This window comes from Ursus maritimus, unplaced genomic scaffold (assembly GCF_017311325.1).
Source record: "Ursus maritimus isolate PB19 unplaced genomic scaffold, ASM1731132v1 scaffold_22, whole genome shotgun sequence".
Taxonomy (NCBI): Eukaryota; Metazoa; Chordata; class Mammalia; order Carnivora; family Ursidae; genus Ursus; species Ursus maritimus.
Window position 1 is genome coordinate 24,817,681 of NW_024424675.1, and position 26,303 is coordinate 24,843,983.

The 26,303-nt window shown below is 50.0% G+C and overlaps 2 protein-coding genes across 6 annotated transcripts in view; one reads left to right on the forward strand and one right to left on the reverse strand.

Annotated features, from left to right (window-relative positions):
- Positions 1-1,416, forward strand: part of MYH7B (myosin heavy chain 7B) — a 23,361-nt gene extending 21,945 nt beyond the window's left edge. The window contains exons 37-41 of the mRNA XM_040638228.1: positions 23-193; positions 284-388; positions 471-566; positions 961-1,098; positions 1,182-1,416. Coding sequence (XP_040494162.1) covers positions 23-193; positions 284-388; positions 471-566; positions 961-1,098; positions 1,182-1,193 — 522 coding nt within the window. The 3' untranslated portion in view covers positions 1,194-1,416. The remainder of the gene's footprint in view (positions 1-22; positions 194-283; positions 389-470; positions 567-960; positions 1,099-1,181) is intronic.
- The window catches only part of LOC103669912 (transient receptor potential cation channel subfamily C member 4 associated protein), a 66,415-nt gene continuing 41,528 nt past the window's right edge, over positions 1,417-26,303 (reverse strand). Inside the window, exons 9-19 of one of the 5 annotated variants that reach the window (XM_040638226.1) lie at positions 17,318-17,460; positions 12,763-12,894; positions 10,777-10,835; positions 8,711-8,812; positions 7,490-7,573; positions 6,353-6,443; positions 5,173-5,313; positions 4,297-4,405; positions 3,578-3,690; positions 2,459-2,665; positions 1,417-2,310 (exon numbers count right to left, since the gene is read on the reverse strand). In XM_040638226.1, coding sequence (XP_040494160.1) covers positions 2,173-2,310; positions 2,459-2,665; positions 3,578-3,690; positions 4,297-4,405; positions 5,173-5,313; positions 6,353-6,443; positions 7,490-7,573; positions 8,711-8,812; positions 10,777-10,835; positions 12,763-12,894; positions 17,318-17,460 — 1,319 coding nt within the window. In that variant the 3' untranslated portion in view covers positions 1,417-2,172. Of the gene's footprint in view, positions 2,341-2,458; positions 2,666-3,577; positions 3,691-3,918; positions 4,095-4,296; positions 4,406-5,172; positions 5,314-6,352; positions 6,444-7,489; positions 7,574-8,710; positions 8,813-10,776; positions 10,836-12,762; positions 12,895-17,317; positions 17,485-26,303 lie in introns of those variants that run through there. The other 4 variants (XM_040638224.1, XM_040638225.1, XM_040638223.1 and 1 more) reach the window with 4 other exon arrangements.

Here is a 26,303-nt window from a genome sequence, read left to right on the forward strand (position 1 = left end):
CCCCCCCCCCCTCCGCCGACAGGCAGCCATGATGGCTGAGGAGCTGAAGAAGGAGCAGGACACGAGCGCACACCTGGAACGGATGAAGAAGACACTGGAGCAGACGGTGCGGGAGCTCCAGGCCCGGCTTGAGGAGGCTGAGCAAGCGGCCCTGCGTGGCGGGAAGAAGCAGGTGCAGAAGCTGGAGGCCAAGGTGCGTGAGGCCCTTCAGTCCTCTCCCTGGCAGGGTGGGCCGGCCGGAGGGTAGGCCCCGGGCAGCTGGCCCATCCCTGGCTGCTCGCAGGTGCGGGAGCTGGAGGCCGAGCTGGACGCAGAGCAGAAGAAGCACGCCGAGGCCCTCAAAGGGGTGCGGAAACACGAGCGCCGGGTCAAGGAGCTCGCGTACCAGGTGGGTGACCAGGTCCGCCTCGAGGGGTGACCCTGGAGCTGGCCTGGTCTGGGCAAGACCTGAGTCGCTTTTGCCTGCCCAGGCCGAGGAGGACAGGAAGAACCTGGCTCGCATGCAGGACCTGGTGGACAAGCTGCAGAGCAAGGTCAAGAGCTACAAACGCCAGTTTGAGGAGGCGGTGAGTGCACCCGAGTCTGGGCCACCGGGGCCTGGAAGTTGGTGACTCCCCTTCAGCGCTGCTTGCGCTGCTCACAGCCAGAGAGGGGCCCCCCTACCCCGGTGTTGGCTCTGTGTGTCGGCAGTGACCCCACTGTCCCAGTGGGAAGAGGGACAGTTTCCTGACAGCTTTGGCTAGGGAAAGGACCTAGCTCTGTCACCGAGGGGACCCCATGTGCGTTCCCCTTCTGCGTACCTCCCCCCCTCCGCCCCCCGTTCCTGCCGTGGGTACTGGTGATGCGGGAGGAGGGGAGCAGTTGAGGACCAGAAGCCAGACCCCTCTGGGCATGGGGTGGGACCAGACTGACCCCCTATCTCAGTGACCAAAGGGTGACCAGACCTGCCTGTGCCCCCAGGAACAGCAGGCCAGTACTAACCTGGCCAAGTACCGCAAGGCCCAGCACGAGTTGGATGATGCAGAGGAGCGGGCGGACATGGCAGAAACGCAGGCTAACAAGCTGCGGGCTCGGACCCGGGATGCCCTGGGGCCCAAGGTGAGGGGCTGCACGGGGCACCCCCTACCCTCTGCCCGAGGGTGTGCGTGGTGGCACTCACTCAGCCACTCCTGTCCCCTCAGCACAAGGAGTGACGCCGGAGTTCCTGGGCTCTGAAGACGTGGCGTGCCGTGGGCCCTCTCCTGCCGCCTCTTCATCCCAGTCCGCCCCAAGCCCTGCTGGACCCTGAGTAAATGCCATGTCTGCAGCTCTAGCTGGGTGCCTTCTCCTCCTCTGAGGATCGGGAAAAGGAACACATGGTCCCTGGACAAAAGTCAGGTCCACATCCGTCATTTAAAATAAAGTTCTTTAATAGTCTCCATTTAATCGATTTATTTGTTGTTAATAAATTGGCAACACAAGGAGGGGCCGAGGGTGTGCTCCTAGCCAGGCTCCTATGTGTGCGGGCTCAGGCAGGAGACGCTGCCCCGAGGCAGGGCACAGCCACCCTGTGCCCCAAGGGATGGAAGAAAAAGGCCCCCACTTCTAGGGGGAACCCCCTGGGATGAACACAGCGGCCAGTGAGCAAACAGACCAGAGGAGCTAAAGGAAAACGAGGGAGGGACAGAGGGGCAGGTGTGGGGGAAGGCAGCGTCCTCTGGTAGCCCCCACCCCTGCCCAGGGGAAAGGGGCTCAGAAGCCTTTGCCTGGGTCCAAAGGCCAGAGCAAGCTTGGCTCACAGATTGGAGGAGGGTGCCCATATCTCCCTCCCCACCCCAGGACTGACAGCCAAGAGACTGGGCAAGAGCTCAGACAGAGCTATTTTTAAAAGTTCCCTTACCTCTGGGTGGGCCAGGGCCCCAGGGTTCTGAAGGAAGGGTGGGCAGAGTGTCCCTGTCCTTATCATGGGGATCTTGAAGGAACCGAGGTTCCCCAATACTTGGGGCCCTCAGACCCAAGGGCCAAAGGCTTCTAGATGCTCCCTCCCACCAAGCCTGTACCTGAAGACTTGGGGCAGGCACAGTAGCGGGGAGACAAGGGGGGGGGCATGGACAGGTCACGGCGTGCGGCACACATACCCACGATCACCCGCACTGGCCCCGGCCCAGCAGCCTCCCGAGGCCCGGCCCAAGGTCACTCCTCGGTGAAGTCCCTGTCTATGTCCATGTAGGGCTCCTCAATGTAGCTGACAAGGGCGGAGGGTGACTGGCGGTCTGGGTTCAACAGGATGGACACGGTCTCTTTCCAGTAGGAGAAGCTGATGCAGGAGCTCTGGGCAGAGAGAGAGGGGCTGGGGGGCGCCTGGAGGACCCAGGTCGAACCCGGCACCCCGTGGGGAGGGCCTCGGTAAGGGCACAGAGAGCTGCCCGCCGCGCGGCCCCGCAGCCCAGCCGCCACCCCCGGGGCTGGGGACACTCACGTTCTCCAGGCAGGTGCTGTCCTTGTCCTTGTGCAGGTAGTGCTGCTGCCAGAAGCGCAGCAGGTTGTGGAAGTTGTTGAGCAGGAAGCCGGGGTACTTCTTGCTGTGCTCCATGCGCTGCAGCAGCCGCAGGTACAGGGGCAGCCGCTCTTTCCGGCGGGCCAGCATCAGGATCACCAGGCTGGTGTTGAGGCAGCTGACGTTCTCCTGCCGGGCACCAGGCCACCCAGGTCAGGTGCGGGCGGAGCGCCCCGGGGGGCCCCTGGTGGACCCGGGGTGCCACGGGGCAGGGAGGAGGGTGTCCCACGCCCAGACCCTGAGGGCCACGCACGAGCGGCACGGACCTGGGAGGACGGGGGAGGGAAGGACGCCAGAGCTGCCAGTGGACTGCCTTGAGCACCTTCCTGTCCCTCCTCCACCCACCAGCCATCCCCGCCCTGGTGGGACCCTCGTCATCAGTCCGGTTCCAGTCCGCTCCTCGGGTCAGCTCAGGCATCCCTTCTTCCCGGGAGTTCTGGTTCCCGGAGCGTCGACCCCCAGGGAGGGCGGGGTGCCTGCGTTAGGTGCGGCCGCCTCACTTTCTAACTCCCACTCCGCATGAGGCTGGGGGCAGCACGAGGGAAGGGTCTCGGCCTGTTTGGTTCACTGCGTAGCCCCAGCCCAGAGCCCTGCCTCGGTACGTGTGTGTGAGCTGAAGGAACAGAGAACCACCTCTGAGGGGTACAGCATCAGCCCCATTCTAGAAAAGAGGAGTGTGAAGCTCAGGGGAAGACACAGCCGTAGTTAGGGAGGGGGTGGGAGGCAGCATCAAGTCCAACCCCAAAGCCTTCACAGCAGGAAGGGCACCGAGAGCTCTGGACCTGGAGTCGAGAACTCAGTACCAATCCCGACCCATCCGTGCCCTTGGAGACTTGCTACCCGCTCAGGCCCTGTCTGTAAAATGGGGCACTGATCCCTCACTGGAAAAAGTCCTCGGAATAGCTGGCAGGGTTTCCAAGGAACCAACAGATGGATCAAGATACACTACTAGGGGAAGGTGGGACAGATCAACCATCGGGCTCCAGGATGAGGGAGACTGTTTCCGATCTCCCTTCCCGGCACGTCCGCAGGGCGCGTCACCTGGGTCAGTGTCTGCACGTGGATGATGTTGATGAGGCGGAAGAGGAAGGACATCTGCGTGGGCACCTGGGATATGTAGGCAAGCAGGCGGCACTCGGACAGGACCTCGGCAACTGGGGAGAGAGGGGCAGAGGTGTGACAGCTGGTCTGTGGCTCAGGCCCAGGGACACGCCCCTCAGGCTTCCAGCCAGACCCGCCCTGGGGTCCTGACTCCGGAGCTGGGAGCCCCGACCACGGAAGCGGCCACAGGAGCGGGGGCGGCTGCCTCAGGAACGCGTGCATCTCTGGCAGCGCTCCTCCCAGGCAGAGCCCGCGTTCTCAGGAGCCCCAGCAGGAGCTCACCACCCCCTCGTCCCTCAGTGGGCGCAGGGGCCACCTCTCTCTGAGGCCCTCCCTCCCCTCGGCCCACCACCTGGGCCCCTCTCACCCCAGGCAATTCCAACGGCGGGGGTGGGGGTGTGTGTGTGTTGCATTTTGCTTGCATCAATAGTTTCTCCACTTTTATTAAAACGTGCGTCTTATGAAAGGAAGCACAGATGACAGAGAAGAGTCAAGGCAGCCAAGAACATCTCCCGGAGAGCCACAACCTTGACCCCAGCCACGAGGGCATCTGGGGCAGCTGCTTCTAGCCGTTTTTGTCTCCTTGCTAGATGCTGGGTGTTTGCCACGAGCGCGGCCACAGCGGGCCGGTTCGCCTGGGCATTACAGCTTTCTCTTACCTTTCATGTCCACCTGGTTTTCGAATCGGTCCAGCGACAGAGTGACGCAGCGCACCAGCATGTTGGAATCCACCAGAGAGCTGTTGATCTGCTTTAGGAACACCTGGAACTGGAGCGGGGCCCGAGCTCAGACGGGCGGTGGCAGGCTCCCGCCGCGCACAGCCGTGGCCCAGGGTGGGCACTTGTGGCGAGGGGCACCCATTCACTCAGGCCCAGACGCTTCTGGTCAGACCGAGGCGCGGACAAGCTGGGTGAGCTGCCCCTCAGCAGCAGCTCACGCCACATCGGACGCTAAGCCCAGTGTTTTCTGCACCGATGGGTCCTGCATTCCTCTCATTTTCACTTCAACTAGCCTGAGCTGTGTCTCTGTCAAACAGCCCATGAGGCTAGCACATCAGGCCCAGTCCCGCCCTTCTGGGGCTCGTGCTGGCACCCACCGCACCGCCTCAGGGCCATGTCACAGCCCACCTGCTCCCACCGTCTCCCAGGGGCTGCGCCGATCACCCCTGTACACCCAGGGTCTAGCGCAGTCCTGGCACAGAGCAGAGGTGACTGTTTGCTTAAGAATGCCCACTGACTCCCCAGTATTCTCCAATTTAAAACAGGACTTGAAGACTAGCAAGGGCCAGGGCTCCAAGAAAACTTTATTCATTTGACAGAGTGAGAGCAAGCATGAGCAGGGCAGGGGGCGGGGGGGGGGAGAGGGAGAAGCAGACACCCCACTGACCCGGGAACCCTATGCAGGGCTCCATCCCAGGACCTTGAGATCGTGACCTGAGCCGAAGGCAGATGCTTAACCGACTGAGCCACCCAGCACCCCTGCAAGACAACTTCTGAACAATGCGGCGAACCCCACGGAGCCCATGTTAGTCCTACCTTTGCATCAGTGTTGATATATTTGTTGAATCTCTTGAATGCATCAACGTTGAACTTCATTAACTCCCCCAGAAGGTCAAAGTAACTCTGGAGCACATCCCTCGACTTGCACTCACTGTCCACAATGCAGTACAGGATGTGCTGGGGGTGGGAGAGGACAGGATGAAGGCAGGAAGTTGGCTGAGCCCTGGGGCCAAGAGGCAGATGTGGCTGCCGCCCCCAGGCTGTGCTCCTCCAAGCTGCCGGCTGCCTGTGTCCCACCAGGGCCGGGCATGGAGCCCCAACCACGGGACACCTGCTTCGCGTAAGCATCCACGTCAGTTGATGGAACCTGTTCCCGTCTAGATTCTCATCTGGGGATGCTGGGGGCTCCAAGGGCGGGACCATGCTGCCGCACCTCACCAGCGGGTTGGGGGTGGGTTGGGGTAGGCAGTCATGAGCTCTCCTGCTTGCCCAGGGCTCCCCAGCTTGCAGGGGAGAGGAGCTGTTTCCAGAAGTAACACTGGCCACTGCCTGAGCACTGAGGCCATTCAAGTAAATGAAGCCCAGGGTTTAAGGGCACGGGACACATTTTGACCCCACGGTTTATCTTCATATTTATGAATAAAAAAGGTTATACTAAGATCAATGAATTTTTATCAGGAACGTAAAGCCAATTTAACTTCTTAATAAAGTTCTCTATGACAGTTCAACTGTTTACATTTTTCATTTTCGTTTTCCTGAAGTTATGCTAATTTGGATGAATTTCTTACGGATTTTACAGTTCATGGGTCAGTTTCCTATTTGTATCCCTTTTTTTTTTTTTTAAACCAATTATATCTTTGGCCATTTTGCTCCCTGCCTTTTGTAAATTTTGCTTTTTCTGAAGGTCATTTTACAATAAAAGGAAATTAACTTTTGGTTAACAGCAAAATATCCGCAGGGTCAAAAGGCCTTACTGGGTAACTTCAGACTCTTCTAGTCTTCCATGGGCACCCCCAGCTCCCTCAAGCATCCGTTAAGCACCTACGGGAACCCGCAGTTGGGAACTTGGGGGAAGTCCTGGGGCAATCTGCACTGGTGCTTTAAAATAGAGATGCGGCTGCCCCTGTCCAGCTGTCTAGGGCTCGGGAAGGAGAGCGATGCATGGGGCTGCGGGGAGAACGGGACACCCAACACCCTGGCTCCTCCAGGCCGTTACCTCCAGAAGGCCTCGCTTCAGCAGGAACATCTGGTCTGCATAGGAGGTGGTCCCTCGGAGGAAACTCTCCACAGCCCGGGCTTGCCAAAACCTGCGACCCAAATGTTGACCCCTGGCCCAGGTGGCTAAGGCTGCCCTCTTCTGTCCCATATTCCATTCACCAAGGGGCTGGGAGATGTTTGCTGCCTTTTGATTTATTCAACATTTACTGCACATCTGCTAGGCGTCAGGCCTCATACTAGGCATTGGGGGTTAAGCAAGGATAAGTCCTCATGGAGCGGACAGTTCAGTGGAGAATGGTCCTCTATTTGGTTCTGTCTGGAAGAAGCTGTGTCTCAGAGTAGGGGGATCTAGGATCAAAGGGCTGGCGCCAATAGGTCACATATGAAAATGCACTCTAGGCTTTGACCGTTCAGAAGAACAGGCAGACAATGGAAACTGAGGCCGGGAATGCATGTGGGAACTGGACAGGCATGTGCAGACGGGCCACTGAGCTCACTTCTGATGGCTGTCCTAGAGAGGATGTGGCCCCAGAGGGCAGAGCTGGGATCAATGAGGGGAAGTCTGGACAAGTCAGGCCGAGCTGACGGGGGACAGAGGAGGGCACGGGACCTACCGACGCATCACACCCCAGCCCTGACAGCATGCCTCCCTTAGCCGCACTTCTGTCCCCAGCCTTCAGGACTCATCTCAGGTGAGCAGGAGGAGCTCTGAGAAGCCCTCCCGCCTCCCGCTCACCCCACCAGCCCCCAGCTGGGGAAGGGGCTTTCCTTGGCTCCCTCAGCTCCCGGGGCAGGTCCTGGCTCCGCTCCTTTTCACACTGCATTCAAACAGGTTTCTTTTCGTGCTTGCTTCCCACAACCCAGGGAACTCGTGTGGGCAGGGGCTGCAGCTCCCATTTCCCTACCACCTGTCCAACGCCAGCACAGAGGCGCTTGGTGAATGCTTGGTCAGTTCTTGAAATACGCTGCCGGTGCGCCGAAGCTCACACACCCCTGCTCAGTCGGACCCCCTCGCCCCAGAGCAGTCAGATGTCCAGGGTGGAAGCTGGTAACTAAGTGAGGTATTTCTAACCACCTGAGAAACACTTGGTTTCTGGGCCCTTCAGGAGTGGCAGGTGCCTGTCCCTAGACCCACCTGAAAGAGGACTCGGCTGGCTCCTTCTTCATGACCTGCAGCAGACGAGTTAATAAGCCCCTCTTCCCATCACACACCAAGCTCCTGGAACAAAACCCGGATGTTGGTGGCAGACCTGAGGCTGACAGGGCCCAGTCCCAGTTGGCCGAAGGGTTACTGTTGTCCTGGGGCCCTGGGGCTGGGTCTCTCTGCTGCTTTAGCTGGGTGAAAACACCTGGGGACACTTCCAAGCCGGCAGGATGTCCTCCTGCTGTCTGGGCCCAGAGCACCCCAAGGACTCCTGCAGTCTTAGCGCTGAAGAGCCAAGTGAATCACGCCACCCCTCAGGCCAGCTTTCCCTTCCCAGGCCCACCAGCAAGTGATCAGAGGCCAGAAAAACCCAGAGTGCGTGCTCAGAACTGCTGGAAGGAGGGCTGTTTACACCAAAGTGAGTCTGAAACACCAGGACAGAGTCTACCAGATGGGACAAAGTCTGTGCCAGTAGGGTGAGACAGGGAATACCCTGGGCCCCACGGTCAGCTCCAGCTGGCTTTGGACAAGTCCCCGTGCCTCTGGGCCTCAGCTTCCTGGTCTAGGAAGCAAAGACATTAGATGAGGAAATGACTCAGGCTGCATCACGGGGAAGAGAGGGTCAAGCAGGCAGGGGTTTTGGGCCCTTAAGTTCCCTCTTCAAATAGAACAGCTCTACTTTTATTCCCTACAGACATTATGGACTGTGCATGGTTTCATCTGAACAGATTTCTCCTGCTTTAAAAAAAAAAAAAGAGGCTGAGAATTATGACTCCTGTTGCTGGATACAGTCCTCCCTGCCTGGACCCCCATGAGCCCGTGACCTCCCTACTGCTCAGAAGGTGACACAAGCATAACCCGCTAATGGGACTTGGCAAAGGGCAAGAAAGAAGCATGTCAGCAGAGGTGAGTGACAAAGGAGCGGGCAGAGCACATGTGACCTTTGGCAAGTGGCCTCTCCAAGTCCCTGCACCCCACTCTGTAAAGCAGAGGGGTGACGGCACTTCCCTCCCAGGGCCGCTGCGGGGCTCCAACGAGGTAATGCAGGTGATGTGAGGACGGTGCCTGACGCACAGGAGCCCTCAGGACACTGCAGCTACCCGTCAGTGAGAAAGGACCAGTACCACACCTGAGGCACAAGTCTGAGCCCCTACCACCCCAGGGCACGCAAGCAGCCCAGCGAGGCTGTGGGCCAGAGCTGACGCCACCTACCGGTCAGTGTTGAGCACAGCTTCCACCTCGGGGATGTTGGCTTTGAGAGAGATGGCACTGAGCTCATTCAGCTCCTGGTTATTTAGCAGCAGGTACTTGTTCCTGAAGCAAACGGGTGGAAGGGGGTAGAGGACAGGTGCTGGGCTACTCACCTTCCCACTGCCTGCGGTGAGAATCAGAGAACCCCCAAGAGCCCTCTCCTGATGCCACCTGCCCCTGAGGCAGCAGAAGGGCTCAGGCCAAGGGAGCCTCCCGGGCTCCAGCCCCTTCCTCTCTACCTGCCACATTCACTAGCGAGGGCCCTTCCCTCAACATCTCCAGGCCTTTTGTTTGCCACAACATTTCTATGTGACTTCTCAAAGGCACTTCCAACTCAATGACGTCCAAATCAAACTCTCCATTTTGCTCCTTAAACCAGGCCCTATTCCAGCATTCCCACCAGGGGGCCTGAGTCAGCTGTGACACTCTCCTGCGCCCTTCACCTCTAGGCCTGGCATCACCCAAGCCATGTGGACAGAACCAGCTTCCTAAATGGTCTCTCCCAGGAACTGACTCAACACGCAGCACCCAGACAGATCTTTAGAAAACAGGACTCTGATTATGTCAATCCCATGTCAAAAACGCCTCCACGATTTCACAAGCTTTCGAATATATACAATCCAAGCCCACCAGCATGACCTGCAAGGCCCTGCGACTGAGCCACCAACCACCTTTGCAGCCTCGCTCTGAGCCAAGCCCCCCTTCATTCACATCACCCGCCACACTGGCCTCGCTGAACACACAGCACTCCCTCCTACAGGGGATTCTTCTGAAACAGTCAGCCTCTCACTCTTCCTTTTCACCCAATTTATCACTGCCAACCCTTTAGGTCTCAGCTGACAAGTTACTTCTGCAGAGAAGAGCTCCTGACCACCCTCTGGCCAGGTCACGACCCCTGTCAAATGTTCTCTCACAGACCATGCTCCCTCCACCAGAATACTCTCTCCATCTGTCAATGTACATTCAATGGTATAATTCTCTGATTAATGTCCTCCTCCTTTCCAGGACTGTGCCCTTCATGAGAGTGGGGGTGATGGCTGTTTTCACTCATCACTGTCTCCCCAGAGCCTAGCCCATATAAGTGCTCAGAGTCTGATGAAAGTTAGGGACCCAATTCCTCAGAAAAAAAGTACACAATCAGAACATATTGGTGCCATTTTTCAGAGGGTTCACATACTTCCTGGAGCTTAAGTCCTTCAGACAGAGAACCTCTGAAAGAGGACGGTCGACATAATCCAGATGAAAGTAGCAAGTGGAGTCCCCTGACCACATTTGTCCTCAGGCACATTCTGGTAGCTTTTACAATGTTTCAAAGGAATTTAAGCCAACGTTTAAAATCAGAACCTTTCACATAAATTAATTTCTAGCTTCCCTTGAGGGAAAAATTCAGAAGCTCTGCAACAGTGGGCCCGGTTTCCTGTACACCAACAGTTGGCCAGAGCTGAGCAGTAACTGACTGTGCATTCCAGCTCACCAAAGTCCGCGCCACACTGTCCCCAGTGCCAAGGCCAAAGGCCAGCTGCTAGTCACCCCTCCCCCGCACTGTTTTTCCTATCGAAGAGAACTGTTCTCTTCTACATTCTCCATTGAAGGTTGAAAAATAAAAAATGAGAGGGCACAATGTGTTTCAAAAAAATGGGAGAGGGCCTATCTCCTTATGCAGGTGAAGAACAGTCCACCTGTTCGATAAGCAAATACTCAGCCCACCCTCCCCACCTGAGGTCCCTGTGAAGAGCCAAGCTGTCTGCTCCTGGTTCCGAGGGGCAGACAGCTGAGAGATGTAGTGACTCCAAGGGGCCAGCAACACCTGTACTCACGTCCTAGGGTGGCCGTGAGGGCTCAGGGGAAGCTCAGCACAGGGCCCGGCACAAAGGAAGGGCTGCCCAAGCAGCAGCGCCCTGCGCAGCTGTCACCAAGGTGACAGCAGCTCTCACAGCTCCCCAGTCCCCCTGAGCTGAGCTCGACGGGACAGAGAGATGATAGAAGCTGGCACGACAACTCCCCTTCCAGGGACAGCACGTACTTACTCGTGGTGGTCGCTGAAACTCTGCAGAAGCCGCAAGAACTGTATCTTCAAGGTGATGTCCTAGAACACACGTGCATCCTTGACATTAAAACCATGAGCACAGTACTCCCAGAGAAAACCGAACACTCGGCGGAAAGCCTGGGTGTGTTACTTTGCTTCTCTGAGCCTCTGTCCTCGTGCACAATGAGGACTTTTCTTTAGTCAGAAACCCTTTGTTGACCTCCACATCTGGCCAATAGCAGATTAAGCTAATGTGAACCCTTCCTGCTAACCCCCCCCCCCACCAACACCTTGGATAAAAAATAACTGAAATTCTTTAAAATGCAAGGCTAAGTTCCTAACAGGAAAATCCACAGGAATCAGAAATGAAGAAAGGACTGGGCTCAGAGTGGGAAGCACGAGAGCAGATGGTTGACAGCTCGGGGAGGATGGAGAAGTGGCAATTACACTTACTCCCCCAGGGCTTGCGTTTTAACGCCCTGCAGGGACTAGACAGAAACCCGAGCCCACGTGAAGCCCAGGAAGTATACACTCCATGGAAGAAGGGTTAGGAAACCCCACTTAGCAGCCCAGGGAGCTAGCACGGGTGCCTGTTTCTGTCGGGGTGCTGCTGGTGCTGGGGGGGAGGCCCCAGGAGAAGGCTTTTGGGCTCATACCTCCAGGACCAAGGCACTCAACATGAAAATTTACCTTGGGACACTTAACCATAATGTGCCCTGCAGACAAAAGCAAAGGGCCCTAAAGAAACACTTCCAGAGCCCAGGCTACATCACAGAGCGCAAGGCAGCTTTCCGCCCCAAGATAGTCTGAAGACAGAAATACAAGTATTAAAACCCCCGGAGCAATCCGAGACCATAAAAAAAGTATGTTACAAGTAATGAAAGAGATAGAATGCAACAGAACAGAACATTAACATAATGAATAAACACCAAGTAGTTTTTGACAGAGAGCCAGATGTCTCAAAATGCAGACTATATTCACTTGAAATTAAAAAGTCAGATGGATGGGTTGAGAAGCAAAACCTGACAAGGCTAAAGAGAAAAACAGTAAGCTGGAAGATAAGGCATGGAGCAAAGTCCCCAGAGCATGGCACAGGGACCAGGGAGGACATATGGCACTGATGGCTGTGTGGCATGTTCAAGTCCCAGGGTACTGGCCCCTTCGTGGTGGTGACCAGGCCTCTACGTGGCCCATGAGGACACTGCAAGGGACTGGGGCCTTCCTTTTGCAGGAAACAGGCTCAGAGATTCAGTGACTCGTTCAACCTCTCCTAACAAGCTGACTGGCACACAGGCCTCCTGACTCCCAGTGCAATGTTCTCTCCAGTGCACCGTAAAAGGCCAGGCAGAGGTGAGCCCTTGACCCCTTTAAAAAAGAAAGCATGCTAAAGCCCTTTTGGCTGCAGACCACTGGTGGTGCATGGTTTCAGAGCGCAGAACTACTAGCGATGGCTGGACGATACGATGGGGCAGAACACAGAACAAGGGAAAACTTGCTACTAGGTCACGGAGTGGTGGGCCCTGCTTGAAGGACAGTGAGTGCCCCATTCCAGAGGCGAGCAAGACAAAGCTGGCCAGAGGGCCTCAGAAGGGATTTCCTCACAGGTGGAGAGGCGGGGGCAGACCCTTCTCCAAGGAAGCATCCACTTATGGGATTATTTAGACTTTATAAATAAATTATAAATATATACATATAGATAGGCACCTGGGTGGCTCAGCTAGTTAAGCGTCTGTCTTGGGCTCAGGTCGTGATCACGGGGTCCTGGGATTGAGACCCACATGGGGCTCCCTGCTCAGTGGGGCATCTGCTTCTCCCTCTCCCTCTCCCCTCTGCTCATTCTCTGTCTCACGTGTTCTCTCTCTCCCTCTCTCAAAATAAATAAATAAAATCTTTAAAAATAAAAAATAAAAAAATGAGATTTCAAAGGGTCAACAGCAGATCTTGAAACAATTAGTAAAGCCCATCTGTTGCCACATCCCCTGCTCACCGGGCTACAGTCACAGTTCTGGTTGTGACCATGGAGGACCAGGGCAGATGCTGAGTGTTTCCTCCAAATCAGCTTGTCGAACAAATTATTGAGCCCGGGGATCAGCTTGAACTCTGCGATCATTCTGTGAACCTGGATGGGGTGGGAAGGCAAAAGCATTATGACAAACGTGCTGTGAAGATCCATCAAAGTCTCGTGCTTGGCATGTACAAAACAATCTTTAGGACAAAGAAAGCGACAGTCAGTAGGGACTGCTGGGGTTTAAAGAAAATACCCCACTTAGCCTACCCCTGACTGTATTCCCACTATGCACAGAGACACTTTTATTCTCTGCTCACACATTCCCCACAACACTCCTAGGAGTCATACTATAAGGTGGGTCCTCTTTTAAGAACATGAGTTTGGATTCAGAAAGCCCTGGGTTTGACTTCCACCCCAGCACATATGAACTTTGTAACCTTAACCAAATCTCTTTTTTTTTTTTTTTTTTTTTAAAGATTTTATTTATTTATTTGACAGAGAGAGAGACAGCCAGCGAGAGAGGGAACACAAGCAGGGGGAGTGGGAGAGGAAGAAGCAGGCTCATAGCGGAGGAGCCTGATGTGGGACTCGATCCCGGAACGCCGGGATCACGCCCTGAGCCGAAGGCAGGCGCTTAACCGCTGTGCCACCCAGGCGCCCCGTTAACCAAATCTCTTAATCCTTCTAGTTCGTTCCCTCCTATCATTAAGAAATAAAAATACCCCTCATGCTTCAGAGTAGGATAAATTTCAACTGGGGGCAAGATAAACATTTTTAAAAAATTAAATGCTAAATATACTAGAAAAATCTATGCAAAGAACTAAAAAAAAAAGACACAATGAGAAAGACTTTCTAAAGTATTAAGTATATTAAGTATATCTAGAAGCCAAAAGAGAAAACCATTCAATTCAACCATATAAACCTTTAAAAATTCCCTATGGCAAAATTCACAATAAGCAAAGTCCATATTGGCAGTCTCGCGTCACAGGCAAAAAGCTAATTTCCTCCATAAAGAATCCTACAAATCTCTTAAACAAAAAGGCCAACCTTAGAGGAAAAATGGGCAAAGGATACAGATCAGAAAACAAAATATTCTTCAATATATGGGAAGTGCTCAGCCTCACTTACAATATTAAGAGAAATTCAATTCACAACCACTTTTTCACTTTTTCAGATTAGCAAAGAAGGAAGTTTTGTGATACTGTGTTGGTGAGCTGGGCCTCAGGCATGCTCGCGCACTGCTGGTGAGAGGGAACACTGGGTACCACCTGCAGAAGAAGGGCGCTTCAGTGGTATCTCTAAAAATTACAAATGCGTATTCCCTCTGACCAGCGATTCTACTTTTAGGAATTTATCCTCAGACAGATCCATATACATACTAAATGACATATGTACAAAGTCGCTCATGGTAGCATTATTTGCAATAGCAAAAAAATAGATATAACCTATACTTCCCATCAATGAGGATTAGTTGCATAAATTATGGTATGTCCATTCAGAAGGGTATAAGGTACCAGTAAAAAAAAGAATTGAGGTTTTTCACATTTAGTGAACATTCACCAAGATTCAATATTAAGAAAGCAAATATGGGAGCGCCTGGGTGCCTCAGGCGGTTAAGTGTCTGCCTTTGGCTCAGGTCGTGATCCCAGGGTTCTGGGATCCAGCCCCATGTGGGGCTCCCTGCTCAGTGGGGAGTCTGCTTCTCCTTCTCCCTCTGCCTCTCCCGCTGCTTGTGCTGTCAAATAAATAAATCTTTAAAAAGAAAGGAAAAAAAAAGAAAAATATATACATGCTATACTACTGTGTTAAAAAAAAACGAGAGGAATATATTTGCTTTATTATAAGCATAAAATGTCTCTGGAAGGATACACGAATAACTGGTAAAATTAGATGCTTCATGGAAGAACCAGAATGTTCAGGATCAGAGGGGAGAGAGGCTTCACTGATACTTATTTACACATTTTAATACAGAACTATGTGAATTATTTACCTATCAAAAATATTTTTTTACAGAAAACAAAGCTATTACTACTTCCTCTCAGGGCTTTGTTAAGGATAAGGTCAGAAAATACATGTAAAGTCCTGAGCACAGCACCAGTGCTTATTAAATCCCATTTTACAAGGGGAAGTTGAGCAGGACCAACCTGGGCAAGGCAGTGGTGGAAATGTCGCCCTAGCTCAGGTGTTCTGACCCTAAAGCCTGACTCTTTCAGGCCCACAGTGTGCATTTACCGCAGGATTCCAGAACTTGACAAAGATGTGACTCTGAGCAACGTTCTTCTTTGAGCCTGAGTTCCTCGACAGAAAATGAGGGCTAGCGAAGCTGCTGAAAGGATGCAATGAGGTAACATGGGGGAAGCTCAGGGCCTGACGTACAGGAAGTACGGATTATTTACGTTAGCACCAGAGAAATGGAACTTCCAACAGCTGGGGAAAGTTTCCAGTCTAGTGATTTCAACTTAGCCAAGACTCGTCAGAGAACTTGGCCTGCAGGCACAAATATAAGCACTCCAAGGAGGAGCCTTCTGGGAGGTCTGGCCAGGGAAACCCTTCCCCTTGCCGTCCCCATCTCGGCAAGGTCCATGAATCCACATCCCCACGGTGCCGGGGACACAGCAGGAACGCAGTAACCGCTGACTGGGCAGATGAGGCCGTGCCAGAATAACACTGGTTCTCGGGCAGGCAGGGTCCTGAGGCCAGCCCACGGTCCTTCCAAGGAAGGAGTGGCTGTAACATATAGTTGAACTAGAGACCACAATGACTGATTCATGAAGACTTGGCAACAGGAAGCCTCGGGGAGCAGGGGACAGTCATGGGGGGACAGAAAGAGGCAGGGCAGCAGAATTTAAATCCTGGCTCTGTTGACTGGAGCCTGAGAGCACAGCCCTTTATGTACCTTGGTTTTCTCAAGCATCAAGTGAGGGGAGAGGGGGTTACCACCTGTTTTATAACTTACCGAATACTGAAAATTCCAATATGAATAATTGTGAAAGTGCCTCCAAAAAAGGTAAAAGCACTCAACACATGTAAAGCATAGTGACTATTATTTTTTATAACAGTTATATTCCATGCTGAAGGAAGGAGCTTTGATACTGTGGAGATCAGGGTGGGATCTCATCCATGGTCCTGGTTTTAAATACCAACTGCATGCCGACAACCCCCAAAGTTCGATCTCCAGGCCGACCTCTCCCCTAACCCCAGGTACGGATAATCCAGGTGCCGAATCTAACAGACACTTCAAACCTAATTTGTTCAAACTGAATTCCTTTCTCCCTACGCCTCCGCCCCTCACCCCCAATTCCCTAACTCACAGTCTTAACCATCTCAATAAATGGCCAATCTAACCTCCCCACCTGCTTGGGTCAAAAACCTTAGGAGTTAAAGAAGTTACCCTTAAACCCTCTCTCATGCCCACATTCAAACTATCAGCAAATTCTACCTGTTCCACCTTCAGAATATACTCAGAATGCAAGCACTTCTTACCACCCCTCCACCAACGTGCTGGTCCTGGCTACGATCATCTCTTTCACACGACAGCCAAAAGAAGACTTCCTAGTCACTCAGAGTAAACACTGATGTCCTGAAAATGGCCTATGAAAGCCCGACACGATCTGGCCCCATAGTCCCTCCCCTGCTCCCCTTCACTGCTTGTTCTAGTCCATGCCCCCCTTCCCTACTGTTCCACCAACCCACTGGGCACACTCCCACTTTAGCGCTTGCTCCCTCTACCCAGTAGGCTGCCTGGGGGATCACGAGCCCAGCCCCCTCACGTTCTTCAGGACATCCCCATGCTGGATGTCAGCTTTTCAGTCTTCTCCCTGGCTGACCTACCCAAAATGGGGATAACCGCACCAGTCTCAGACAGAGCTGTTGTGACAGTCCAGTGTCTGACTCAAAAGCAAGCATAAGGACTGCTGAGCACCCCACCCACCCTGCCCCTAACACCCACCTTTTTTTCATCCACAGGACAATGATTAGCCATCTGAGAAGGCCAATTATCACCTATCTTGAAGGGAGCACTACATACTTCCAGAGCCCTCTTTCTCCCTTTGTAGCTTACAGGCCCTTGCTCCTCCCTCCTAGAACTGCTTCAAGGCTCGGGGAACCCCTGCACATCTGGAGCCCCCCCTCCCCCCGCAGTTGCCTAGTTTTTGTAACCTGACATAGTTCCGGGCTCTGGCCATCACCCTGAGCCCCCATCGGATTGGCGACTCCTCTAGTCTTGCCACAATGACCCTTTATTCTTCACATTAGCAAGGTCAGGTAGCATGGCCAAGCCACCAGCTCCTGCCCTGGGCACCAGTGCTCTGCCCAGAAATGCTGCCCACGGCAAGGTACGGTGGAAAAGACGGTGGACTCTGGAACAAGACTAGTTTCCTGATGTGTGAAACACAGAGAAGGAAAACAGCCCTACGCTTTGCAGGGCTAGAGACAGCCTGAGAGGCAACCTAAAGGAGTACTTGGCACACCACTAGTGCCCAGGAAGCACGTGCTCCTGGCTCCCCCTGTTCTGAGACATGGGGGAGGGGCCCACCTGGTTTCGCTGACGCCCCATCAGCAGCACACACAGAACATAGAGCACTTCCAGTTTGTACATGATCTCATGCATAATCTTCATTGACTGCGGCAGCTGGGTCCTGGTGGAAGTGTGAGGCAGGCCATTCTCCTCAGAAGCCCCTGGAGGAGGGAACACAATGGAGGCTGAGACAGCCACCGAGAGAGAGGGTTGAGTCACTGCTTGTGAGGAAACATGTTTCTGCCCCTCAAACCCACCCTCGACAGACTTGAGGTAACAGAGCCATTAGACTGGCCCCTGAGCCCATGACGGAGACTTGGAAAGCCACAAAACCCCCGCCAGGCCCCCAGGGGCCAGGCGAGCGTAGAAACTTAGAAAAACTGACTCTGTACATTACAAGAAAAAAAAATTCGGTATGTATGGGGACAGGTGTTACCTAGACTGACTGCAGTGATCATTTTGCACTGCATACAAATATCACATCATTATGCCGTACACCTGAAGCTAACGTAATGTTGTATGTCCATTATACCTCAACAAAAGGGGGAAAAGTCGACTCTGCAATTTTGTCAACTTTCACACACTAACAACGCTCTGATGCAGCCAGCGCAGCGATGGATTCATCCCTTCTCCCGCCACCACCAGACAGAGCCCCCCCTCAAGTGCCCAGACAGTTACCTAAGCCGCAAACTGTGCCAATCTCTCTTCAAGTCACAAATGACTCTAAGTACTTGATTCCCCTGCCTAGATTCTACGAGGAGGCACTGCTGAAAGACTGAGAGGGATCCTTTTTCAAGACTTCTTGTCTGCTGTTTTTCAAAGAACTATCTAAAGTTTTCTAAGGTTCAACTTTCTAAGGCAGCACAATCACTACTAGTGATACAGATGAACATACCATCTACTCACAGACTTTCATTTTACCCAACTTCATTATTAGTAACAACGACAGCAGCTAGGTAATATTTCTGGGACACCTGATAAGTGCCGGGCATCGTATTTGGGGCGGCAGCAAACCATCACATTTATTCCACTACCCCATGAACAAGCAAGTCTCAACGAGTCACGCAGGCCAGCGAGGAGTACTCATGGGAAGGCGGCAGAGCAAAGTGCTGAAGGCTCAGGGCTCTGGAGTTACGACTTGCTGGCCATGTGACACTGGGCAAGTCACCTCCTCACAAGGCCTCGAACTGCCCTGGAGAAGGGAAGTGACAGCAGTGCTACCGTGGACGGTTAGGGTAGCTGTGAGGAGTGAATGAGAACACAAGAGAAGGCCAGCACCTGGTTCTTGGGAAGCCTCCCTCTTGGATCCCTATTATTTTAAAAGAGCACTGGTCAGAGTCAGGAGACCTTAGGGTTTACTTTCCCTCAGTTTTCCTCGTCTTTAAGGTGAAAGGATGAAGCGATAACTATTAAGATCCTTCCAAGCTCCCAATGGGACTGCTGCCCTATAGGCCTTTTGCAAAGGGCCAGAAAAACCATATGGAACAGAGCAGAGCGGTGGTTATCAAATAATATTTGGGTAAGGTGCACGTGAAAGTCTGGTGACTTCTGCAGGGTGATACTATGGCACAAGAACCCAAGCTATTGTGCCCTACAGACGTGGAACTATTTTTTCCAGCCGTATTATGGCACTAATATAAAATCATCACCCTGGGAGACGACCAGCTGTGGAGTGAAGCAAGACTGAGGGGCAGCGCGGCACAGGCGTTAAGAGTGCAGACCCTGAGCCAGCCTGCTGGGTCTGAACCCCAGCTCTACTGTTCACCAGCTGGGTGGCCTTGGTACACTGGTGGAGGTCTCTATGCTTCAGTTTCCTTCCTCACCTGTAAAACCAGGATGAAGGCAACAGTACCGATCTCTTACCCCAGTCGCCAAGAGGAAAGGATTTAATACATTCCAAGTACTGAAAACAACGCCCGGCACATGTACGCAACACATACGCGTATGCTAAATAGAAACAAAACACTTGAGTTTTTCTGCGAATGCTTGCTTGCTACTTGTTCTTTTTTTTTTTCTTTTTAATCTGCAACTAAAAGTGGCAGTGGGCAAAGACTTAAGAAAAATTTACTGGAGAAAACCAAACTGAGAAAATTCTATCTCAAAAAACAAGTATTTTCCTGCATTGGGAGAAAAATCATAATTACTCAATTTCCATGTTGGGACTCCTTGGCCCAGCTCCCAGAACAGTCTGAGAGTCAAGTGATTTGTGGAGAGACTCTGAAGAGCTATCATGGAGATGCTGCCTCCGCGGCACACTTGCTGCGCGGCCTGGAGAGCCTCGGCGTCCTCATTACCTAGCTCAGGGGGCTCGGGGGCGACCGCAGGACAGGATGCCTACGGGAGGAACAGGCGCAGCGAGTGGCACACGAGCCCTCCTCAGTAATAAACGTCTGTGGAGAAAGAGAAACACGGGCAGCTCGGACTCTTCCCCGAGGCACTGCCAATCTCTGGTGCCAGGTTGGCACTGGCCTGACAAGAAAGTCTTTGGGACAAATATTTTTAAAAAATGCAGTTCTGAAAGCAATGGCCAGAGCTTAGCAACAAGGTTCACTCCCAAGGACGAGGATGGGCGAACTGGTCTGAGAGGCCTGTGCTTCCCTGCAAATCTCCTCAGCTCCACGAAACCGATTCAAGGCGTCACCACCCTCCGTATGTCTACACCGCACTCTGGGGCATAGGCACTCATTTTTTTTCTCTACAACAGCTTTGAGCTATAATTCACATACAACTCACCCACTGGAAGTGTACGATTCGGGGGTTTTGAGCAATTTGCAGAGCTGTGCAGCCCTCACCACAACCGCTTTTAGAGCATCCTGTCACCCCAAAAAGAAATCCTGCACTCACTGGCAGCCACTCCCCATTTGCCCGCAAACCCCTCATCCCTAGGCATCACCTAAGTACTTTCTGTCTCTATGGAACTGCCTCTTTAGGACATTTCTCAGAAATGGAATCATACAACACGTGACCTTTTGTGCCTGGCTTCTTTCACTCAGCACGATGGTTTCGAGATTCACTCAGATCGTGGCACGGATCAGTACTCCATTTGTTTAGGCTGCTCAACAGCATTGTGCTGTATGAATATACCACATTCTGTTATCCATTTATCAGCTGATGGACATTTGGGTTGTTTTCATATATTGGCTATTATAACTCTGCAGCTGTATCTATGTCTAAGTTTTTATGGCAATATGATTTCAGTTCTCTTGAAAATACAAGTACAACTGGAACTTCTGGGGCATACGGTGACTCTGTTTAGCCTTTTGAGGAACCCTCTGAAAACTGCCAGACTGTTTCCCAAAGTGGCTACACTGTTTTACATGCCCACCAACAGGGAATGAGGGCTCTGATTTCTCCACATCCTTGCCAACACTTATCATCTGTCTTCTTGATGGCAGACACGCTAGCAGGTATGCAGTAGTATTTGGTTTGGATTTGCATTTCCCTGATGGCTAACGATGCTGAACATCTTCTCATGTGTTTACTGGCTATCTGGACAACTGCCACGCAGAAATGCCTATTCAGGTCCTTTGCTCACATTTCAAAATGCGTTGCCTTTTTATCATTGAGCAGTAGGAGTTCTTTCAAATTCTGGATTCAAGTCCCTTGTAATTAGTAGATAATTATTATCAGATACATGGTCTGTAGCTAATCCATCTCTGCAAAGCAGCCAGCTGGGGTCTGGACAGACACTGTGCTGAACCTGTGACAGACGTACAGCTCAACATGTGGGGTACGAACCTAGCAATACGAGTCTTCCGGTCCATGAACGCGAGATAGCGTTACGTTTGTTTAGGTCCTCTTTCATTTCTTTCAATACTAAAGATGTCTGGTAATTTTCAGAGCGTATGTTTTGCATTTCTTTGTTAAATTTATCTCTAAGTTTTTTACTGTTTTTGATGCTTCTGCATATGAAATTGTTTTCTTACTTTCATTTTGTTCATTGCTACTGTATACAAACACATTGAATTTTGTATACTGACCTGTATTCTGAAACTTTATTGAACTCACTTATTCAGTGTTTTTTTGTTGTTGTTGTTGTTTTTTTACCGAATTCCTTGGGTTTTTCCCTAGATAAGATCATGTCATGTCTGAAGACAGACAATTTAACTTCTTCCTAATCCGGATGCCTTCTATTTCTCTACCTTGCCTAACTGCCTAGCCAGAACCCCCAACAGAGCGCTGAGCTGAAGTGGCAGGAGCAGGCGTCCTTGTCTTGTACCTGTGTCTGATCTTAGTCGAGAAGCTTTGTCTAGGCATGAAGTATACTGGCTGTGGATTTTTGCAGATGTCCTTTAACAGGCTGAGGCAGTTCCTTCCTATTCCTAGCTTGAGTGTTTTAATCATGAAGGGGTGTTGGATTTTGTCTGATTCTTTTCTGCATCTACTGAAACGATCATGTAAATTTTTGTCCTTTGTTCTACTGATACGGTGTATACACAACTGATTTTCATATACTGAATCAACCCGGAATAAACCCTACTTACTCATGTATACATACCTGGTCAGGTGTATAATCCTTATATGTTGCTGTATTTGGTTTGCTAGTATATTCTTACGGATTTTTACATCTATATTCATAAGAGATATTGGTCTGTGATTTCCTTGTAGTGTCTTTGGTTTGGGTATCAGGTTAATAATGACTTCCTAAAATGAGCTGGGAAGCGTTTCCTCCTCTTCTATTTTGTGGAAGTCTGTGACGTACTGGTGTTAAATCTAAATGTTTGGCAGAATTCACCAGTGAAGCCATGTAGGCAGGGCTTTTCTTTGGGGGTAGCTTTTTCATTACTAATTCAATTTCTTTGCTTGTCATAGGTCTGTTCAGATTTTCTCTCTTCAAGTCAGCTGTAGTTTTTGTCTTTCTTACCAGCTGTCCATTTCAGCCAGGCTGTTTAGTTTGCTGGCACAGTTGTATACAGTATTCCCTGAGTCCTTTCTAGCTTTGTAAGGTTCATTGTCATGTACCCTCTCTTTCATCTTTCATTCCTGGTTTTAGTAGTTTGAATCTTTTTTTTTTTTTCTTGGTCAGTGAAGCTCAAGGTTAATTTTGTTGACCTTTTCAAAGAATGTACTACTGGTTTTGCAGATTTTCTCTATTGTTTTTCTATTCTCTATTTCATTAATTTCTACTCCAATTCTATCATTTCTTTCCATCTGCTTGCTTTGAGAATATAGCTTTGAGAATGCAGCTTTGAGAATATAGCTTGCCTCTTCTTTTTTCAATAACTTAAGGAGAAAAATTAGGGATTTCATTTTTTTAGTTTTTAAAAATGTAGGCATTTATAGCTATACATTTCTCTTTTATTAGCAGGCTTTAGTTGCAGTCCTTAAGTTCTGTATGTTGTGTCCTCATTTTCATTTGTCTCAAAGTATCTTTTAATGTTCTTTGTGATTTTGTCTCAGAACCATTGGTTAATTAGAAGTATATCACTGAATTTCCGTATGTTTCTAATATCTGATTGCTAATACCACTCCACTGTGGTTGAAATACATGGTCTGTACAACCTTAATCCTCTTTCTTTTACTGAGGCTTTTCAGATGGCCTAGCATACAGACTATGCTGGAGAACGTTCCATGTGCACATGAGAAGAACATGTATTCTGCAGGGGTTAGGTGTATGTTCTATGTGCATCCAGTAAGTCTAGACAGTTTACCTGCTGCTCAAGTCTTCTACTTGCTTCTTGACCCCTGTCTGGCTGTTCGCCCCATTACTGAAAGTAGGGTATTCCGGCCTCCAACTATTACCTTTGAGCTGCGTGTTCTCTCTTCAAATCTGTTAGTCTTTGCTTCTTTTTTTTTTTTTTTTTGGCTCTGGTGTTAAATATATGTTTGTAACTGTTATATCTTCTTAACAGACTCATAATAATAAACGGACTTTTATTATAAAATGTCCTTTTTATCTCTGATAACATTTTTTGTTTTAAAATCTTTTTTAGTATTAGCTACTCCAGCTTTCTTATGGTTGCTCTTTGCAGGATGCATCTTTTTCTGTTTTTTACTTTCAACCTATTTCTATCTTGAATAGAAAGTATGCCTCCTGGGGGCACCCGGCGGGCTCAGTCAGAAGAACATGCAACTCTTGATATCAAGGTTGTAAGTTCAAGCCCCACAATGAGCATGGAGCCTACTTAAAAAAAGGAAAAAAAGAAAAAAGGAAAAGAAAAGAATGCCTCCTGTAGGATGCATACAATTGGATCTTTTTAAAACAATGAACTGCTGTAATCCATTCACATTTAAGGTTATTAATGACACAGATGCATTTACTTCTGCCTTTTTACTTTTTGTTTTCTACATATCTCATGTGTTTTTTAATTCCTCTATTTCTCCTAGAATACTTTCTTTTGTAGTAAAAGAATATTTTCTGGTATAACATTATAATTCCTTTAATGACTTTCTCCCTGTATTTTTAAAGTTACTTTCTTTGCAGTTGCTGTAGCATTTGCCACATACATCTTAATTTGACAGGATCTTTTCAGATTTATGCTAACTCCAGCGTTCCTACACAGCTCTATTCCTTCTCGCCTTTTTGCGCTATTACTGTTAGGCGTGCTACCTCTACAGACGCTAACCGTCCAACAACACACCCTACAATACACTGCATGCGCGGTTACACAATACGGCGTGGTGTTACTTTATATAATTTAATGTCTGTTCACGAAGCTGAGAAAAGAAAGTAAATATTAATAGAGTTGGTGATAGTGACCCTCTTATTTACCATTTTGGTTCTCCTCATTGATTCCTGTTGATTCAAGTTACCATCTCGTATAATTTCCTTATTGCAATACAACTTTGGTCCCACTCAAGTTGTCACAAAATTTGGTCCCACAAAGTTTCTTTGTGCTGTTACTGTCTCAAGTACATTGTATTTCTGTATGTCACAGATTCAACAATATAATTATAAACCTATGGTTTTATATAACTGCTTTATAAACTTGTTAAGGAAAGGAGAAGAAATATGCATTTATATTGTCTTTTATGATTACGTAATTACCTTTAGTAATGCTCTTTGCTGTGCTGTGTAGATTTAAATTACTGTCTGAGGGCACTTGCTTTCAGCCTGAAGAACTTCCCTCGGTATTTCTCATAAGGGAGATCTATTAGTAACAAATTCTCTAAGTTTTTGTTTATCTAGCAATTTACTTCACTACGTTTCTGAAAGAAGTTTTGCTGCTGAAAGTTTTTTTCCTTTCAGCACTCTGAATAGGTTATCCCACTGCCTTCTAACCTCTGTTATTTCCGAGAAGTCGGCTATCAAGCTTACTGAGGTATTCTTGAACACGAGGAGTTTTCTCTTGCTACTTTCAAGATTTTCTCTTTCTCTTTCAACATTTTTATCATGATGTGTCCGGGTGTAAATCCCTGAGTTTATGCTATTTCCAGTACTTTTGGGCTTCTCAGATGTGTACGTTAGTGCTTTTCAAATTTGGGAAGTTTTCAGCCACTATTTCTTCAAATATTCTTCCTGCTCCTTTCAGTGAATTTTTCATTCCAGTTACTTATAATTTAATAAACCACAGAACTTCCACTTGGCTCTTTTTTATATTTATCTCTTTACTGATACTCTCTATTTGATGTTGTCACAGATTCTTTAGCTTCTTTTACTTTTTTTTTTGTCAGAGAGAGAGAGAATGAGAGAGCAAGCGAGCCACAAGCAGGGGGGAGGGGCAAAGGGAGAGGGAGAAGCAGACTCCCTTGCTAAGCAAGGAGCCCTACATGGGACTCGATCCTAGGACTCTGGGATCACGACCTGAGCTGAAGGCAGCTGCTTAACTGACTGAGCCACCCAGGCGTCCCTTCTTTTACTTCTTTAAGCATAGCTTCCTTTAGTTCTTTGACCATCCTTATACTGGGTGCTTTGAAGTCTCTGTTAGATCTGCTATCTGGGCTCTCTCACGGGCAACTTCTGTTGCCTGCTTTCTCCTGTGTATGGGCCGTACTTTCTTCTTTGCATAGCTCAAATTTTATTAAAAACTGACATTTTAGGTAAATAGTGCAGCAACTCTGGATATGGATTCCCTTTCCTTCCGTTCAGGGATTGCTGTCATTCCTTTGTTCATTTGTTCAGTGACCTGGCTAGCCTATTTCAGTAAAATCTATTTCTCCCTGGCCTAGTGAGGTCTTTGTGTTTTGCCCTCAGAGTGTGCAGCCGTGGGCATGTTTACAGTCTCCCTGGATGACAGTGTTTCAGCAGGGCTCTCTATGGCTTTCCTTGATCTCTCTGTTAAGATTTCTGCCTCATCTGGTATGAAACCCAGCTGTCAGACTCCACTAATTGCTGGCAGAATGCTCAACTTTTGACAAGGCCTTGGGGCATAGTGCTCCAAAGTCTAATCCAATTAAAACTGGGCAAAGGTAGTTTTTGAGTCTGAGTTGGTTTTGATCTCAGAAGAGCTCTGCTAAGCTGTCTGCCTCGTTCTTGCTGGTAAACTACCAAGCCTATGGTTTAGCTTTTTGTTCTTACTTAAGAGCTAACAGCCTCCTTTTATTTGCTTACCACCAAAATCTACACTGTTTTTGAGAACACCCTTAGCTTTGAACTTCCCTACTTTCTGTTCTTACCTACTAACTCTCCTCCTGGCAAATTCTTGGTGCTACTACTCTGAGCAGGGTCAGCAGACTCAGCCTTCTCAGCTTGCATGCTGCATGGAGATCCCTGCATGGAATCTCTGTCCTACAAGTGAGTTGGGGCAAGAGCAGCAGGGTCACAGAATTCTTGCTTGCCAGGCCTAGGGCATAGCTTGTGCACTGAGTGTAATACAGAGGTGGGTGGGGAAAGGGGCCCCTCGCATTATGTGAAATAAGTGAACTAAATGAAAGAAGTCAGACACAGGAAGACAAATACTATATAATATCGCTTACATGTGGAATCTAAAAAAGCCAAACTCGGAGGAACAGTAGAATGCTGGTTACCAGAGGTTGGGAGAAATAGGAAGATAGTGGTCAAAGGGTACAAACGTACAGTTCTAAGTTTGTTCTGGGCATTCAATGTACAGAATGGTGATCATAG